Source organism: Callithrix jacchus, chromosome 2 (genome assembly GCF_049354715.1).
Source record: "Callithrix jacchus isolate 240 chromosome 2, calJac240_pri, whole genome shotgun sequence".
Taxonomy (NCBI): domain Eukaryota; kingdom Metazoa; phylum Chordata; class Mammalia; order Primates; family Cebidae; genus Callithrix; species Callithrix jacchus.
This window is the reverse complement of record NC_133503.1, coordinates 50,058,476-50,077,662: the sequence shown is the minus strand read 5'-3', so window position 1 is coordinate 50,077,662 and position 19,187 is coordinate 50,058,476. Positions and strand designations below refer to the sequence as shown.

General features: G+C 45.7%; 1 protein-coding gene across 1 annotated transcript; it reads right to left on the bottom strand.

Moving 5' to 3' along the window:
- Positions 1–345: 345 nt before the first annotated feature.
- Positions 346–18,628, bottom strand: GM2A (ganglioside GM2 activator). The gene is made up of 4 exons (XM_003732262.6): positions 18,414–18,628; positions 12,956–13,108; positions 2,694–2,876; positions 346–2,309 (listed from the first exon to the last, which is right to left on the bottom strand). Exons 1-4 carry the CDS (start codon positions 18,492–18,494, stop codon positions 2,154–2,156), a joined length of 573 nt encoding a protein of 190 aa, XP_003732310.1. The 5' UTR covers positions 18,495–18,628; the 3' UTR covers positions 346–2,153.
- Between the last annotated feature and the right edge of the window lie 559 nt (positions 18,629–19,187).

Below are 19,187 nucleotides of genomic sequence, written 5' to 3'. Positions count from 1 at the left end.
GATGGCCTGTTTGATAGTCACCAAGTTGTCTTTGCTCCCTTCTAAATTCCTCAGATAAGATTTTGTCTCTGGGACCTGTTCAATGGTCACCAGGCAATTTTCACTCTTCTCGGTCATGAGGTGATAGAAAGCAAAACAGCAAACAAGGGAGCTGGATGGGGATGAACCAGAGATGACAAGCAGCTCCTGCGACAGAAGCAGAGGGCCCGTTCCTGGAATCGCCTTGGCTCACCTGTACCGTTCCCACAAACCCTTGCAACCAAAAGAGCCCCATCCCAAACATGCTTTTGAAATCCCAAGATGTGATGGGTGAAATCTGCAGCCAAGGCAAAGGAGACACTGTCAACAAGTTAAAATGATTTATTGCTATTCCAGGCTTCAGATGAGCCCAGAACTCAGGGCTGGTGTGTGGTTCAGAAGTTGTCACGGCATAACAGGGTGGTGGACAAATCCAGGCAGCCCGATGTTGAGGCCACCCTCTCTTCCTTGGACCCCTGCTCCAAAAGCAACTGCTGGTGGTGCCAACTCCTTCCCATCTGCCTCATTCAGTCAACAGGACTCCAAGACTGGGGCAGGCAGCCTTGTGATCCCCACAGCTCACAGCTAAGAGGCTACCCAGACCTCTCTTAAGACAGGAAGAGCCTTTTCCTTGGGACCAGACACTATTGCTTTGGCCCTGTGGAGGGAGAAGCAGTGCCACAGGAGTTGTCTTAAGAGGACAAGGTGGCCAGGCACAGTGCCTCACACCTGTAGTCCCATCACTTTGGGAGGCCAAGGTGGGCAGATCACCAGAGGTCAGGAGTTCAAGACCAGCCTGGCCAACAGGGTGAAACTCTGTCTCTACTAAAAATACAAAAAATTAGCTGGACATGGTGGCAAGCATCTGTAATCCCAGTTACTTGGGAGGCTGAGGCAGGAGGATTGCTTGAACCCAGGAGGCAGAGGTTTCAGTGAGCTGAGATCGTGCTACTGCACTCCAGCCTGGGTAACTAAGTAAATTCTGTCTCAGGAAAAAAAAAAAAAAAAAGGACAAGGTACGCATGGTATGAGATCAGAGGTTGCGAAGTGGCCACCATGAGCCAGCTGCCCCACTGATATATCCATTTGGGACACATCACAACGCACAGCGTTTTAAAAAAAATAATTAGTTGTCGATCTTTTAAAATGGTGAGATTTCATATACAAATCTGGCTTTTTGGCTTCCCTAGGAGCAAACATTGAAACTATCTGGCAATACTGGGCCCACACCATTCTTATGTGGTGCTGACTGATGACAGCTAGGTAGCAGTTGTCTTCACAGACTGGCTATGCACTCTCCAACCTACTCCAGTCCTTGCCACGCTTAATTATATTTCCAACTGAAGACCAGGCCTCAGCGGCCTTGTATCAATGCACGGGCGCTGTGGCTTTCTGTATAGTATAAGAAATATTTACACTGTAGTATTAGCTTTAATCAAAAAGGAAAAATCAAAATCAAGCATGGAAACAACATGTTTCTCATGGTCCCTGTCACCCATTTAAGTCTCTTGCTAGGCCCTGCGGGTACCTGAGTTTGTAAACAACAGAGCACTCCTAATATCACCCCCAAGGGATCCCTCCCCAACACACCCTGACTCTCCAGGATACACTGCACCCTAGTATTAACTGGGCAAATCTAAAAAGGAAATCAAAATTAGTCACAGAAGTTAGGGAAGAAATAGACTAAGAGCAACTGCTTTCATTTCACCCCTTCATTCTAACAGGGGCTGGAGTAGAATAAAAACGTTAATACTGTCACTTTGCTTTTAACTTAGTGACAAAAAAAAAGAGTGAGAGAGGAAGTCATAAAGACTCTTCAGCTCCTAAAACATGCTGGTTCCCATTCCTTGACTGAACAATGCTCTTTAGAGAGAATGTTAATGGGGATGGGTCACATGGTCAGCCCAGAACCCTGGGCTACCAAGAACTGTCCAACTCATCCTCCCTTAGGTCAGGGCTGCTTACTGCAGCCTAAAATGTAAGTGGCATAAAATGAGTTTCAGTTAGGGTAGGGGACTCATTGTAGTAAGAGGATTAAACGGGGGCAGAGAGTAGGAATTTGGCCTTGGCAAACACAAGACAGAGGAAAAGGAACCTTCCTCATACCCCTCCCTTCTGCTGTAGCAGATGCCATGTTACATGCCCTTTAGAGAGGCAGCGATCTTGATGCAGCCCAGACGCTTCTCACGGCTGCTCAGGACGCCCTGTATGCGGTAGTTCCCGGTGGTGAGCCAACTGGGCAACTCCAGGGAAGGCACAATGAATCCGCTCTTGGGCAGTGAGTAGGTTCCCTGTGGGAAAGCCAGTGGACCGCCAGTCAGTGAGAGCCTAGTGATGGGCTCTCTCCTGAGCCACGGCTAGGATTGTAGCCATGAACTACTACCCCTCTTCCCATCCTCAAACTGGCCACACAAGATGGGAGACTGCCATAGCACTGTAGAGCATAGATTATCATAGAAAAGGGGCCCTGAAGATCACATCTAAGTTCAAGTTCAAGTCTCCCACTTCATAGGTGATAACTGATGCTCCCAAAAGATAAGTGACTCCAGATAGGTCACACTGGCTTACAGATCCAGAGACATCCAGACCTGCAAGAGGAGAATGCAAAGACCCTTCTCTCCAAACCCCATCTCTTCAGCCACAGGGGTACCGCTCTCTCCTCCCTACGTACTTACTTCTTTGAAAGGACAGTGGCAAGGAAGCCCATAGGTATGTAGGGGCTCTGGGCAGGGCTCCCCAGTAGGAAATAACATATCAAGCACATCACAGAAGTCTTCGAAGGTACAGCTGCCAATCTGGTCTGTGCATGGAATCTTGATCCAGAGGCCGGCCACTTCCTTCTCCAAAAGTAAATCCACCTGGTAAAAAAAAAAAAAAAAATAGTGGTGGGGGGTTTGAAAAAGATTATAAGTATAAATTCCAGGGCAAACATACCAGCTCTTCTGTGTCTTCAAAAAAGCAGCAATATATTTTAATCATAGAATTTTTAACGAGCTATCTAGGTAAACTATTCACATTCCTTTGTATTTGTGCCCTAATCTCTCTGGCTCCTGCAAAGAGACTCCAGCTGGCTTCAGCCAAGAACTATAGAAAAAACCCTTAGACCTTCCAAAAGGGTTTCAGCTGATACTCTATAACTCTCTAATATGTTTCCCTTAATATTTTTGCCACCACCCTGAGTGAATCCCCACACTTGTGCCCATGGCAGGAATTAATAATCAAACGTGAATTTTTTCCCTACATTGAAATATACATAAACTTCGAATTTTTTTTTCTTTCTTTCTTTCTTTTTTTTTTTTTTTTGTCATGGCTTATTGCAGTCACTGTAGCCTCAACCTCCTGAGGTCAGACGATCCTCCTGCCTCAACCTCCTATGTAGTTGGGAAACACAGCACATGTTACCACACCCAGCTAATTTTGTATTTTTTGTAGCAAAAGGGTCTCACTTTGTTATCCAAGCTGGGCTCAAGCTCCTGGGCTCTAGCAATCCTCCCGAAGTGCTGGGATTACAGGCGTGAGCCATCATGCGCAGCCCATAGTCTTAGAATTCTGTAGGTACTCACTACCAATTGATTGGTTATAACACGTGCATTGAAATGCACTTGTCATCTAACTGCTAATTGGTTAACTGTGGCATTGCTTCGTAGACTTTCCTTCTGAGCCCAGTCTTGGCCCCAGAATCCTTTTCTGCATAGGACTTCAGGTAGTTACTAACAATTGATGAACTGGTTACCAAAATGAACCCAACTGGTTCTTCTTGGGTCACATTTTCTCTGTACAGCCACAGAAGACAGAACAATAGGAATGTAGAGAAAGATCACCTTGGGACTGGTATAAAATCACAGGTAGGTTACAACTACCTCAAGGAGTAGTGCGCTCCCTGACTAAGCTGGGCAAGCTCCAAAGACTCTTGTGCCTGGAATATAGCTGGGTGAGAAGATCTAGAATACACTTCACACCTCCATGCTGTCATGACTCTGCTCCTATTTTGGAGGTCCAAGCTGACCAGGAGGAAGTGGCCAGAATTTCACAGTGGACAGTCCCAGTTGTCCTGGGCATGTGCTGAATAGTCACCATGTATTAGTTCTCTCTAGAGCCAAATGAGGTGTCCCTTAGAACCATGTCCATCACCCACCAAAAATATCAAGGGAAAACTCTAGGGAAGTGCAATAGGAAATTAGCTTTCTCAAATATCTGATTCCTTGCGAGTGTGATGGCAGGAAATCACATTTTTAGGATCCCTTTCAGCTCTGACATTCTAGCATTTTATTTGGGGATCTGTTTTTTGTTTGTTTTTTGATACGGAGTCTTGTTCTGTCGCCAGGCTGGAGCACAGTGGCACAGTCTCGGCTCACTGCAACCTCTGCCTCCCGGGTTCAAGCAATTGTTCTGCCTCAGCCTCCCAAGTAGCTGGGACCACAGGCGCGTGCCAAACGCCCGGCTAATTTTTGTATTTTTAGTAGGGGCGGGGTTTCACCACGTTGGCCAGGATGGCCTCGATCTCTTGACCTTGTGATCCACCCACCTCGGCCTCCCAAAGTGCTGGGATTACAGGCGTGAGCCATCGTGCCTGGCCGGGGATCTGCTTTTAAGAGATAAACCCTGGATAGGCACGTATGTCCTCAGAGCCAACTGGGCTCATGCTGGTTCCCAGGCCATGGACTCGAGTCTTCCAGATGCCCAGATGTCAAGATATTAGCTGCCTTCCTCCAGGCCCAGAAAGAAAAAAGAAATCAGCACATCCTGTGTTCTGAGTGGACAAATTCAAATTGCTCCTCTCACTGGCCTCGTCTGCTGCTGAGACATATATCCATTGTCTCCACCACGGGCCACATAGCACCCTCTCAGCCCTCCTCTCTTTTATCAAAACTGCTTCTACCCTGCTGCCTAGGAAAAGTCAGAGGGCCTAGGTTAGAATGTTGGTTCTGCCACTTCCTAGTATTACTGCACCCTTGGGGAAGGTACTTGATCTCTCTCAGTGGCCATTCCCTCACATTTTTGTTTTTGTTTTTGTTTTTGAGATGCAGTCTTGCTCTGTCACCCAGGCTGCAGTGTAGCGGTATGATTTTGGCTCACTGCAAACCTCCCAGGTTCAAGTGATTCTCCTGTCTCACCCTCCTGAGTAGCTAAGATTACAGGCATGCACCACCATTCCTGGGTAATGTTTCCATATTTTTAGTAGAGATGGAGTTTCACCATCTCTATGTTGGTCAGGCTGGTCTCGAACTCCTGACTTCAAACCATCCACCTGCCTCAGCCTCCCAGGGTGCTGGGATTACAGGAGTGAACCACTGCACCCGGCCTCACTTCATCTTCAAAAGTGGGATATTTTAGAGTGTCTACCTCTCTCACAGGCCCCACTGAGAGGGAAATACCAGCACTTTGCATAGTACCTGAAATCAAAAGCCGCCTCCTCCATGACTTCTGCCCTACCTTCCTCTGCCAATACTCTCTCCTTGTGTCTCCAATACGCTAATGAAAATGTTTGAGCCAGTTATGCCCTGAGCAAGAATACCCAACTGAGGAGGCCAGGAAGGGGCCAAGTCCTGCCAGCACTCTTCCCACCAGGCTGGAACCTGGAGCGGTGCATCTACAGGAGAGGTAGTGCCTCTCTGATCTCTACTTCTACCCCTAGCACAGGACAAGCACGACACAAGAAGTATACTGAACTGTAGTCAACAGAGGGTTCTAAGGCAGCAGCCACACCTGCCGTTTGGAAATTACAAACTATGGCTCATTTCTTATTCTCAATCTATTTGCTACTGTGACTCAGAAAAGGAAGCAGGGTAGAGTAATAAGCCCAGGCACGTATATGACTTTAGGGGCTTGGGGAACCAAGTTATCAGGCCTGAAAGGCTGGAATAAGTATATATGACAAATACAATGACAATTTACAATTCTCGAGGATGGGGAAACCAGAGTCCCACAGGCTGAAACTTGAGGGAGGCTGGGCAGTGGGAGTTATTAACTTTGCCAGATCTCATGGAGCAAGTCAAAAGAGAAAAGGGAGCCCCTGAGCAGGCCCCGATCTTACCCATGGCCATGGAAACCTGGGACATTTAACTTTTAAAAATTGCAGCTAAGGTCAAATCTATCCAGATCCCAGATTTGACTTTTGATTAAAGATATTTCACTACAGCGAGGTCAGGGGAAGACAGGATGGCAGTTGCTTTCTTGGGTTTGGGCAGTCACTCTCCTTTGGGCCTTAGTGTAACAAGGGGTTGAAGCCCTGTGGCCTCAAGAGTGCTCCAGGCTCATCTAGAGCTTAGCTCTGGGCAGCTCTCATAAGTGGGTCTGCTGGGCAAGGGGAGAGGTCTGGAACTAATCTGCAGCACTCTTCTCCCCTCCCCTGCAAATACACCAAGCACTAAGTCTACCCCCCTACCTCCCATGCTAACAACTAGCTTTGTGACCTGAGACAAGCTGCAGCCTTCCCTGAGAGCCTCTGTCCCTCATCATCTCTTCTCCCTAGCAAGTGGTCAGAAGAGCTTTCATCTAATAGTTGATATGCACATACCCTAAAAAGAGAAAAGAACTGAACTAAATACACACACACACAAACACACACAGACACACACACATGAGAAATACTGGCAGCCAGGCACGGTGCCTGATGCCTGTAATCCCAGCACTTTGGGAGGTCAGGAGATTGAGACCAGCCTGGCCAATATGGTGAAACCTCATCTCTACTAAAAATACAAAAATTAGCTGGACGTGGTGGTGCACACCTGTAATCCCAGCTACTCTAGAAGCTGAGACTGGAGAATCCCTTGAACCCGGGAGGTGAAGGTTGCAATGAGCCAAGATTGCACCACTATACTCCAGTCTAGACAACAGAGTGAAATTCCATCTCAAAAAAAAATTGGGGAAAGAGAAGGAGCAGAGGGGATCTGAGGCCAATTTTTACTAAGCACAAGTGACAGTCAAGACTGAGGAGATTATTTAGGCCCAAATTTATGAAAGGTAATAAAACAATGGAAAAAGAGGGTACGGGGTAAAATCCATCTCAATGGTCTGTGAAGGAGCCAGGAAAAGCAGGGTGAGGGCAAAAGAGGGGGTTTGTCAGCTTCTTGTTTCCATGTCAGCTACACAGGCCCTCCCTAGAAACGCCAGTGGTTGCACAGTGATGGCGGGAGAGGGAGCACAGTGGCAGGTCTGCCAGGAAAGCCCACCCTCCAGATTCAGCAGAGGGACCACACAAATAAATGTGTGTGACCCTGGCAGAGAAACTGTTCCGTGTCCATACATAGGAAATAATTCCATCCCTTGGCCCAGATCCAAGGGTGCAGGGCTCGATCCCCTACCATTTGAGGAACAGTAAAGGAACATAATGACTCGGCTAGGAAAAGACTTAGTATGAGGTGCAGGGGAGCTGAAAGCTGCCACATATCCAGGACTTGTGTCTGGGTCAAGAGGCTGCAGGATAAGACAGATACTGATTGAAATGTTCACAAGATCTAACAAGTACCAAGCATGTCCTGGCTGCCAGGCCCTGTGCATTATTTACTAAGTCAGGTATTGCTCAAGGAAAGCCCAAAGGTAGGAGCTGCAATTAAGCCAGGTCTAAGGGTAATGTTAGAAACACAGATTGCAAATCAGTACTCTTTTAAATGATTAACACAAAACTGGTACCAGAATAGATCTGGATCAGGAACAGACTGAAGGGCATAGAGGAACATCATATAAAGGTAGCAATTTTAGCTAGAGGGTAAAGGACCATAATCAATGGTTTTGAAATGGATATATGAAAAGTCTTCATTATTCTGTAAGAAAATATAAAAACATCCGCCCCTAAAATAGTCAATGGATGGAAACAAACAGGTTATTCCCAAAGTAAATACAAAAGGCAAATAAACGTATGAATAGACATCTGTGCTCACTAGGAATGATGCAAGTTGGTTCAAACATTGGGAGGCACTTGGGTAGTATGTATCAAAAGACCTAGAAAGTGTCTATTGATGTACTATAATAATAATTTCTACACAGATGGTTATTACAGCAAAAAAAAACAAAAACAAAAACCACTGGCTGAGTGCAGTGACTCAAGCCTATAATCTCAGCTCTTCGGAAGGCCGAGGCAGGCAGATTGCCTGAGGTCAGGGGTTCAAGACCAGCCTGGCCAACATGGTGAAACTCCATCTCCAATACAAACACAAAAATTAGCAGGGCACAGTGGCAGGTGCCACTGCTACTTGGGAGGCTGAGGCAGGAAAACTGCTTAAACACAGGAGGTGGAGGTTTCAGGGAGCCAAGATGGCGCCACTGCACTCCAGCCTAGGCAACAGAGTAAGACTCTGTCTCAAAAAAAAAAACACCAACCAACCAAACACTACCCTGGAAATAAACTAAATGTTCACCAGTAGACTTGTTATATAAATTATGAAATATCCACATCTGAATATTTCTGCTATTAAAAATGATTGGGTGGGCTGAGCGGGGTGGCTCACACCTATAATCCCAACATTTTGGGAGTCTGAGGCAGGAGGATTACTTGAGCCCAGGAGTTTGAGACCAGCCTGGGCAACATAGGGAGGCTCCATCTCCATAAAAAATTTAAAAAATTAGGTAAGCATGGTAACATGTGCCTGTGGTCCCAGCTACGCAGGAGGCTGAGGCGGGAGGATCACTTAACCCCACAAAGTAAAGGCTGCAGTAAGCCATGATCACACCACTGCACTCCAGCCTGAGCAACAGAGTGAGATGTCATCTCTAAAATTATAATAAATTAAAATAATAAAATAAAATAATGATTGGGTAAAAAACATGACTATGTAGAGCCACCTAATCCTTGGAAAGAGATATGGAACACATAGTATTGTGCAAAAAAAAAAAGCAAGTATAATAGCACATATCATATATTCCCATGAGTGTAAGTGTGTCTGTATTTACAAACACATAAAAATTCTGACAGGATAAATAAAGAGAAAACACTGGCTATCTCCAGGATTTAGGTTGCTGGAGGACATTTACAATGAGCACTGCCTATTATCATACATATCCATTAAAAATTATTATGTATGTTACACATGTAATTGTATGGGGGAAAGTTGCAAAGAATGTCCTATACGATATTAAAAGTGCTTACCCCTTATCACTAGGTAGTGAGGTTTCTAGTATTTTATTTTATTTGTTTATTTATTTATTTTTGAGACAGAGTTTTGCTCTGCCACCCAGGCTGGAGTTCAGTGGTGCGATCTCGGTTCACTGCAACCTCTGCCTCTTGGGTTCAAGTGATTCTCCCACCTCAGCCTCCCAAATAGCTGGAATTACAGGCACTTGCCACCACACCCAGCTAATTTTTCTATTTTTAGTAAAGATGGGGTTTTACCATGTTGGCCAGGCCAGTCTCAAACTCCTGACCTCAAATGATCTTCCCACTCAGTCTCCCAAAGTGCTGGGATTACAGGCATGAGCCACTGCACCTGGCCTACTTCATTCATTTTTTTGACCACTTGTGTTTTTGTTTGTTTTTTTTTTTTTGTAAATGTTTTATGTTATGAAGAGCTAAGCTGCAATGTTGCTTTGTTGATATAGGTCAAGGTTCACAAATGATTCTAGTAGGTAAGAATGGAACAAAGAGAATTTCTGAATAAGAATCACTTGATGATCAGCTTGCCCTACATCTGCGGCCTTAAGAAAGTTATGCATATTAAGGTATCCTTCTGAAGCGTTAAGTGGCACCTAGTCTTCTGTACACAAATATTACCAACTGGCAGAATGCAGCAAAAATAATTCATTTCCCCTGAATCCTAAAGGTAACTTTGGGAAAACTTAAAGCTATTTAACTCATTTTCAACACTACAGATATAGAGTACATTCAGATATTACTATCTACCTTGGCTTGTTCCAATGCTAGTTTTATCCAAAAGCAGCAGTGCCCAAGGGCATATAAATAGCTTTCAGTAATTTTAGCAAAAGTTTGACATTTTAAAAGATATGCTTTGCTAAATTATGAAGGCATGTTTTAACAGTACGTTCTATTTTTTTTTCTTTTTTTTTTAAGGGAGGGGAGGGGTTCTTATCCCTGATGCAGGTAGCCCCTACTGCTATGTCGTTCCCCTAGTGGCTAGGGTTGGACTGCACAGTCTAAGCTAATTCTGACTGGCTATTTTAAAGGGAGCAAGGGTATGAGCCAGAGTGGTGGGGTGAGCAGTTTGGTGGGAAGGACAGTTACAGGAAAGGTAACTAAAGTTGACTCAGGTCAAAGCAGGTTACGAGGGGAACAGATACGAACTACTGATTAGAACTGGCAGGAAAGTTGTTTACTAAAACTTGGGGTAAGGGGGCAAAGAAAACCAGGAAGTTAAACTCTGAAATTGAGAACAAAGAACAGAGGATCTGAACGTGCTGATACATTGGTTCTTTGGAGAGGATCTCAGAACTCACTGTACTTAACAATTTATAGGATAAAACCTTTTTTTTTTTTTTTTTGCATTATAGCAATCAAAAAGATTTCAGTGAAAAGCTGACAGCTGTTCTCCCTCTCATATTCTGGTTGGGCTTATACTCACTGATTGACTATTTAAATAATGAGCTATTTGGTTTTTTTGTTGTTGTTGCTTTTTTTTTTTAAAGAAGGAAAGAAAAAAAGGAGTGAAGGAGAGGAAGAAAGGAAGAAAAAGAAAGAGAGAACAGAAATGTTGCATTATTCTAAAAAATCAATCAATATTTCATTTAAACCTATGAGTAGGTGTGATGTGGTATTGACAAGAATGTGTATTTTGTATATTTAAAGTGGAGAGCTCTATAAATATTTATTAAGTTTACTTGTTCTGGATCTGAGTTCGAGTCGTGGATATCCTTATTAATTTTCTGTCTCATTGAGTCTAAGTCTCTATGTATCTGGGTGTTAGAATCATTAGCTCTTGTTGTTGCATTGATCCTTTTACCACTATATCTTTGTTGCTTTAAAATCTATTTTATCAGATGTGAGAATTGCAACTCCTGCTTTTTATTTATTTTTTATTTTTGCTCTTCATTTGGTTGGTAAATCTCTCCTTCCCTTTGTTTTGAGTCTTTGTGTATCCTTGCATGTGAAATGGGTCTGGATGTAGCATACCGTTGGGTTTTGGCTGTATCTTTTGATTGGGGGATTTAGTCAATTTAAATTTAGGATTACTGCCATTTGATGTTAACTGGCTGTTTGATCCATTCGTTGATGTAAATTCTTCTTTATGTTGGTGCTCTTTACTTTTTGGTATATTTTTAGAAAGGCTAATACTGGTTGTTTCTTTCTATGTGTAATGCTTCTTTCAGAAGCTCTTGTAAAGCAGGCCTGGTGGTAATAAAATCTCTGAGTACTTGCTTGTTCATAAAAGATTTTATTTTTCCTTCAGTTGTGAAGCTTAGTTTGGCTGAATATGAAATTTTGGGCTGAAAGTTCTGTTCTTTAAGGATGTTGAATATCAGCCCTCACTCTCTTCTGGCTTGTAGAGTTTCTGCTGAGAGATCTGCTGTAAGTCTAATAGACTTCCCTTTGTGGGTAACCTGACTTTTCTCTCTGGCTGCCCTTAGTATTTTCTCCTTCGTTTCAACCCTGGTGAATCTAATGTGCCTTGGGGTTGCTCTTCTTAAGGAATATCTTTGTGGTATTCTCTGTATTACCTGGGGTTGAATATTGTCCTGCTTTGCTAGGTTGGGAAAATTTTCCTGAATAATAATATCCTGAAGAATATTTTCCAGCTTGGATTCATTCTCTCCGTCGCATTCAGGTACACCTATCAAATGTAAATTTGGTCTTTTCACATAGTCCCACATTTCTTGGAGACTTTGCTCATTCCTTTTTACTCTTTCTTCTCTAATCTTGTCTTCTCGTTTTATTTCATTAAGTTGGTCTTCGACCTCTGATATCCTTTCTCCTGCTTGATCAATTCGAGTGTTTAAACCTGTGCATACTTCTCGGAGTTTCCATATTGTATTCTTCAGTTCCATTAATTCACTTATATTCCTCTCTAAATTGTCTATTCTCATTAGGATTTCATCAAACCTTTTTTCAAAGTTCTTAGTTTCTTTACATTGGGCTACAACATGTTCTTTTAACTCACAGAAGTTTCTTATTATCCATCTTCTGAACCCTGATTCTGTTAATGGGATGTGCTCGTTCTCCATCAAGCCTTGTACCCTTGTTGATGAGGAACTATGATCCTCTTTAGAGGGAGAGGCATTCTGATTTTGAGTATTCTCAGCCTTTTTATGCTGGTTTCTTCCCATCATTGTAAATTTATCCACCTGTTGTCTTTGTAATTACCAACTTTCAAATTAGGTCTCTGAGTGGACATCCAAGTTGTTAATTCCCAGGGCCGAAATATGAGCAACCCACTGCACTGGCCAAAACAGTGGCGTTAAGACTGATGGTGCTTTTCTGCCCGGGAATCTCCAGTCTGGCTTCCTTGAGTCCACAATAGGCCACTCTGCCTTCCTGGAGCTCCAAACATCGGTCAGAAGGGGAACCAGTCCCGTTTACTCCAAAACCACTGCGCCGGCCACAGGAGTCGCACTGGCAACCCGTGGGGCTCCTCCACTGGGAATCTTCTGCTCCATGAGTGACAAAAATTTGTCTAAAAATGTGGCATCCTCTCGTTCTCTGCGTTTTCACTGGGAGCTGCAATCCTGAGATGTTAGCAATCAGCCATTTTGGATCATTCTCCCCAGAGAACAATCAGGCCCAAAGAAGGCCAGGATGCTCCTGCCAGGCTCAAGATATGTGTCACTCCTGCTCTTACCAGGAAGTTGCTGGCGCTGACATCAGAGATTCCTTTCAATCTGATGATCCTGAGAGTCCAGGAACCTGTGAACGAGTATCTCAATCTACACGTCCTATACTATTCTGGAAATCCAGGATTCTGACATTCTTCACAGTTCCCCCAGCATATGTGCCCCAGTGCCCCTGCTAGCCAGCCTCTGGCACCTCCCCTTCCCCACCCACCCCTAGGCTCACCTTCAAAGGAGAACTCAGGGAGACACTGGTGCTGCCCACGACACTGAGGGTTACATTCCCAGGAATGATGATGGGGTCAGGATCCACAGTCAGGCTTCTGATCACTGCAGGGTCCTTCCCTTCATCACAGTTGTCCCAGGAAAACTTACCTAGCTGGAAGGACCAGGGACAATCAGGCAGCAAGGAAGGAGGAGAAGAAAAAGGTTAACAAAAGAAACTATCACAGATCGTAGGAAAAATTAGCTCCTGGCAGTGTGACCTTGGGTGAGGCACCTCTGTCTTTGAGCCTCATCTATAAGCCTCCACACCTATGAACCTGGGATAACACTTGTCCTACTCATTTTATAGATAGGACTAAACTAAAAGACTCAAAAGACATTATCTCACAAAAGCATATTGTAAACTGTAAGGCAGAATATGACAGACCTGGAACTTCAAAACAGGAGACTGACCTAATTGGCCTTTGGTGGGTGCCTTCTCTGCTTTCCCACCTCCCTGCTGCCTGCTCCTCTCCAGCCAGCGTTGGGATCCCAACAGAGGGCAGCCTCCTGGAGGATTCACCTCTGCAGCCCACACCCAGGACCTTGTTCATGTCACACCCCACACCCAACCCAGAGCCAGGAACAACGGGAAATACAGAGCACAGATAACAGCATCTGAAATCCCACTCTCAAGGGGGAAGGTGATTAACTCAGGAAGGAACAGGACACCCATGAAAAGATCCCCAGTGGATCACTTGCTGATGAATAATGCCCAGTGAATGGACTTCCCAGTCCTAACCAGTGGCTTCTTCTTCCCATCCCACCTCTCATGCCACGTGCCCAGTTGGGTCACCCACCACCACTCTGCTGAGCTGTTCTTCCTGTTCTTCCTCCACATGCCCCAGGTCTCCTGATTCTGCCACCATTACATCTGCATGTGACTGCATGTGACCGCCACTCCCCACTCCAACAGGACCCTGTCTGATGATCTTGAACACCTCCCCCACCATGCAGACTCTCTGCCCACCCACTCTCACCTCTCCCAGCCCCCTAGAGGCCACCTATGAGAGACTGTTGGCACGCCCTCCATCTACACCCTGCCTCAGAGAGAAAACCTGCCAGTCCCACACCCCGAAGCTGACCCCCACCTTCAACACTCCCATCACTGACCAGATCCAGAGGAATCACCTAACCTCAGCTAAGCTGATGGATTCTCTCTGCCCAATTTTGGAATTAAGGCATAAAAGGCTGGGAATATGGGGGCTTTGTGCTGTCACTGGATCCTAAATTTTGGGTTGAGGCCACACCATCTAGATCTGTGACCCATGACCAAGTGGAAGTTAATGAAGGTATAAGAACTAAGGGCTCTGTTGGTCTGTGCAAAAAAGTCCCACTTCCCTGTCAATAAAAGCAGCACGGAAGGGTATGGTTTTGGAGAGACATGGGCGAAGGACGACTTTAGCCAAACAACCCTGGGTGGACATCACAGCTCTACCACACTTACTATGTGATTTTACCGGTCAGTTTCCCCTTTGGAGTCTCAATTTCCACATCTTTAACTGGAGGCATTTCTACTTTCCTCTCCAGGATGTTGCAAGGGCAAGAGCATGTATGTAAAGTTCATAACCCAATGCCAGACACAACTTGAGAGCCGGCTCACTAAATGGGAGCCATTAGCATCCTAGCCTCCGCTTCCTGCCGGCAGCACCATAAGATGTCTTGTAGCTCTGTAATAAACTTCCCCTTTACCTGAGCTTTTAGGAATGAGTTCCTACCCCTTGGAATGAAAGCTCATGTCATGACTAAGAAAGGCAGGACAGGGTAGTTGCCTATAAATGTTTCCTTCAACATTCACTCCACAAATATTTATGGAGCAATGATGACAGGCCTTGGGCTAAGCACTGTGGCAAGAGTGGTAAACAATCAGACATGGCTCCTGCCCTGTCTTGAGGAGCTTACCATCTAATGCAAATAAATATCACTCACTATGATTTGTGAGTGCCACAAGGAAATGTGCAGAAGGTAATGCTGACAGCAAGGAAGGACTCACTTACATAGGGCGGTGGGGAAGTGATACTTAAGCTGGACTCTTACAGGATGAGGAGTCAGACATGTAAGTGCAGAAAGAATGTTCCAGGCCAAGGGAACTCTGGCAAAGGCCCAGGAACAAAGAAGCTTGGCTGCTCTAGGCACTGGGGGAAGGCCATGGCTAAATGTCGTGGATGAGGGACCCAGATGAGGCTGGAGGGGCGACAGGGTCATTTAATGTAGGTCCCCACAAGCCATATTCAGGAGTTTGCATTAACTACAGGTGCAGTGGAACCCCACTGAAGGACAGTACTACACTGTGATTTGTGCATGTAAACAGACTGAAAATGGTCAAGGAAAGAATACCTGGACTTAGGAGTCAGGCTGCAGGGCTATGTAGGAGCAGGACTAGCTGTTTTCTGGGTGGGGATGCTTTCATAGATTCTAAGGCAGCCTGATCCACACCGAGGATTGATTCCGGGCTGGTGGGGGGGGTGTAGGGTATCCAGAGTGCCTACTGGAGAAGAATTCCCTCCCCTCTTTAAGCTTCGCATTCCCCAGGACCTGGGGAAGATGTAACTAGATGGCTCCCTGGGGGTAATGTCCGGCTAGCTGCCTCTATGGTGACAGATTCTGCTACTGAGTCCAGGATCATCGGGGATGGGAGATGTAATGGATTAGCAATCCCTACCAAGACAAGGCTGGGCACAAGAAATTTGCCATTCAAGCCTAAGCCAAAAGTGGGAAGGGGCAGCACAAGGCAGAGGGGAAAGGCACAGCCCTGGAGGCAGAGACATGGGCACTACAGGTATGAATTAAAATCCCAGCTCAGCCAGTCTTGTTAGCTGAGACCATGGGTAAGTTAACCCCCTAGAGGTTCAAATTTTCCTCATCTACTACGTGGACATAATGATATCTTCTCACAGGGCTATTGTGAGGGCATGATGTTGGTATAGAGAAAGCACAGGGCACAACTCCTTGAGACTGTCAAGCTCATAAATAAACAAGGAAAGACTAAGAAGCTGTCGTAGACCAGAGGAGAGTGGGGACTACAACAACATGTGTCATGACAACAATGACTATGCAGTACCCTGGATCGGATCCTGGCTCAGAAAGAGGATATTAATGGGAGAACTGGTGAAATCCAAATAAAGTCTAGAATTCAGTTAACAGTAACATACTAATGTTGTTTTCTTAGTTTTGAGATATGTACAATGATAATATAAGATCTTAACAGGGGAAACTGAGTCAGGAGTATATGGAAACTATATTATCTCTGAAACTCTTTTTTTCTTGAGATGGAGTCTTACTCGGTCATCTAGGCTAGGGTGTAGCGGCAAAATCTTGGCTCACTGCAACCTCTGCCTCCTGGGTTCAAGTGATTCTCCTGCCTCAGCCTCCCAAGTAGCTGGGACTACAGGTGTATGCCACCATACTTGGCTAATTTTTGTATTTTTCGTAGAGACAGGGTTTCACCATGTTGACCAGGTTGGTCTTGAATTCCTGGCCTCAAGTGATTTGCCTGCCTTGGCCTCCCACAGTGCAGGATTATAGGTGTGGGCCATCACACCTTGCCGCAACTTTTCTATAAACCTAAAATTAGTCCAAAAAACTTTTTTTAGGAAAAAAGCACATAGCTCAGTACATACCACATAGTATGTGTACAGCAAATGACAGCCACTATCTCGGTTCACTACAACCTCCACCTCCCCGGTTCAAGTGCTTCTCCTGCCTCAGTCTCCCGAGCTGGGATTACAGGCATGGGCCACCATGCCCAGCTAATGTTTGTATTTTTAGTAGAGACAGGGTTTCACCATGTTGGCCAGGCTGGTCTCAAACTCCTGACCTCAGGCGATCTGCCCACCTCGGCCTCCCAAAGTGCTGAGATTGCAGGCTTGAGCCACCATGCCCAGCCTACAATTTTTCAACTTGACAACAGTGCCTAAGTGATAAATATTCAGTAGAACTGCACTTTGAGTATACTGTTTTTCACTTCCAGTACAGTCTTCAATAAATTACATAAGACATCCAACACTTTGTTATGAGATGGGCTTTCTGTTAGATGATGCTGCCCAACTGTAGACTAATGTATTTGTTCTGAGCATGTTTAAGGTAGGCTTGCCTAAGCTATAATGCTCAGGTTAGTTGTATTAGAAGCATTTTCAATTTAATGGTATTTTCAACCTACAATGAGTTTATCGGAACATAACCTCATGAAAAATTAAGGAGCTTCTGTATATAATACATTACTGACTACAGTCATCCTGGTGAAAATAAATCTCAAAGCCTATTCCTTAGCAGAACTCAGTGGCCCACTCCTGTAGTCCCAGCTACTCGAGAGGCTGAGGTGGGAGGATTGCTTGAGCCCAGGAGTTCAAGGCGTCAGTGAGCTATGATTGCCCCACTGCACTCCAGCCTGGGTGACAGAGTGAGATCCCACCTTTACTCTCAACTTCTATAAGTTCAACTTGGTTAGACTCTACATATAAGTGAGATACTAAAACAGAACTACCATATGAACCAGTAATCCCACTTCTGGGTTTATATCCAAAGGAATTGAAATCAATATTTCTAAGGGATATCTGCACTCCCATATTCATTGCAGTATTACAATAGCTAAGATACGGAAATAACCTAAGTGTCCCTCAACAGACACTTGATGGATAAAGAAATTATCCGTCAAATTGAACGCATAAAGAAAATGTGGTATAGATACACAACAGAATACTATTTCAGCCTTTAAAAGGGGGAAAATCTTGTCATTTGCAACAGCATAGACTAAATCTGTAAGACATTAAGCTAGTTGAAATAAGCCAGGAACTAGGCTTTTTCAGGTCTAGGGATTACAGAACTTCCCTGTCCCAGGGATCTGCAGCATGGTGTGAATGAGAAGTGAAGGATGAAGCTTAGAGGGTAGGGGGACTGTTGCCTCAGTGGCTCACAACCACAGGCAGAGGAGTCACAGGCCTCGGCAGTTGTCACCAGATGGGCAAACCTGGATCCTCTGGCCTGGAGAAGCTCTCAAACCCTCCCACCTCTCAGGAAGAGCTCAGGGCATTCGAGTAGAGGAAGAGATGAAGCAGCCGGCCTTATCATGGGGACATCAGGAGTGGGGGTCAGGAGTCAGGAGCAGGGTAACAGGACTGAATCTCTGTGAGCAATGCCTTAGTTTTAAGGCTCTCTGCATTTTCACACCGGCGCTTGGAGAGAAGGCCGGAGAATGCAGACGTGAGATTAATCTCTCCAAAAAGGGCCTGGAGCAGAACAAGTCCTTAGAGGCCACCCTCACTGTACAGACCAGAATCCCATAATTAGTTACTTTGGGAGGCTCTACTGGAAAGAACTAACTCTAGAGAACGGAGTGGCCACCCCCATATCTCACCCAGACCTGCACACCCGTATCTGGGCCTGGAGGCTGCAAACAGCCTCTTAAAGGAGGGTGCACTCACCTTTTTCGGGTGGGCTTGTGCAGGGGCCGCGAGAAACAAGCCCAGGGCGATCAGGAGCGGAGCCTGCATCAGGAATTGCATTGAGAAGGGTGGGTCCCGGCGGAGTTAACTGAAAGGTCTGTGGCGGCACAGGCGCCTTTAAGCCTTTAAATGCCTTCCTGCATTGGTTACACAAAGCTATGTATTGTTATGCAAAGCTGAGTCCAGACACTCGCAATTTCGCCCCGCCTCGCCCCGCCTCGCCCCGCCCCTCCAGAGACTTCGGCTCCGCCCTCTCGCTCTTCTCATTGGAACCTGTCTCTCCAACGTACGTGTCGAGGCCTTCCCTCTGCGGGGCGTAGGCGAAGCTGGAGGAGAAAGGGGGCGAAGCTGAGTGCGGCTGGAACCGAATGGAGCTTAGCGCGAGGGTGGTGCGCGATCACGAGGAAGAAGCGGAGCGGCACGCGCGGGAGGGGCGGGGCCGTGGCGCGAGGAGGGGCCGGGCGGAGTGCGGCGCGGGGCGGAGCCGAGCTCCTGGGAGAGGCGGGCCGGGCGGGTGATGGGGCGGAGCTGTGGTTTCTGAATTCCTGCCTGGACCGTCACCTCCGGAATGACCTTTGGGAAACCGCGGATTGTGTATTTTCATCCACAAGTCCTTCTTGACAAAAATGTCACGCTCTCTGCCATGTTACGCTTCCCCATATTTGTGTGATTTTATTAATTATAGCCGTTATAAAAACTAACAGTAAGTGCTTGAAAGCATGCTAAGGATTCAGGAGGGAATGCTTTTTTCTT

Excerpts from the sequence above, each read along its gene's own strand:
- GM2A (XM_003732262.6), bottom strand. The coding sequence starts at position 18,494 with ATGCAATTCCTGATGCAGGCTCCGCTCCTGATCGCCCTGGGCTTGTTT. Across the intron at positions 2,877-12,955 it reads CCCTGAGTTCTCCTTTGAAG|GTGGATTTACTTTTGGAGAA; the intron begins GTGAGCCTAGGG and ends TTTTTTTACCAG. Across the intron at positions 2,310-2,693 it reads GCCACTGTCCTTTCAAAGAA|GGAACCTACTCACTGCCCAA; the intron begins GTAAGTACGTAG and ends GCTTTCCCACAG.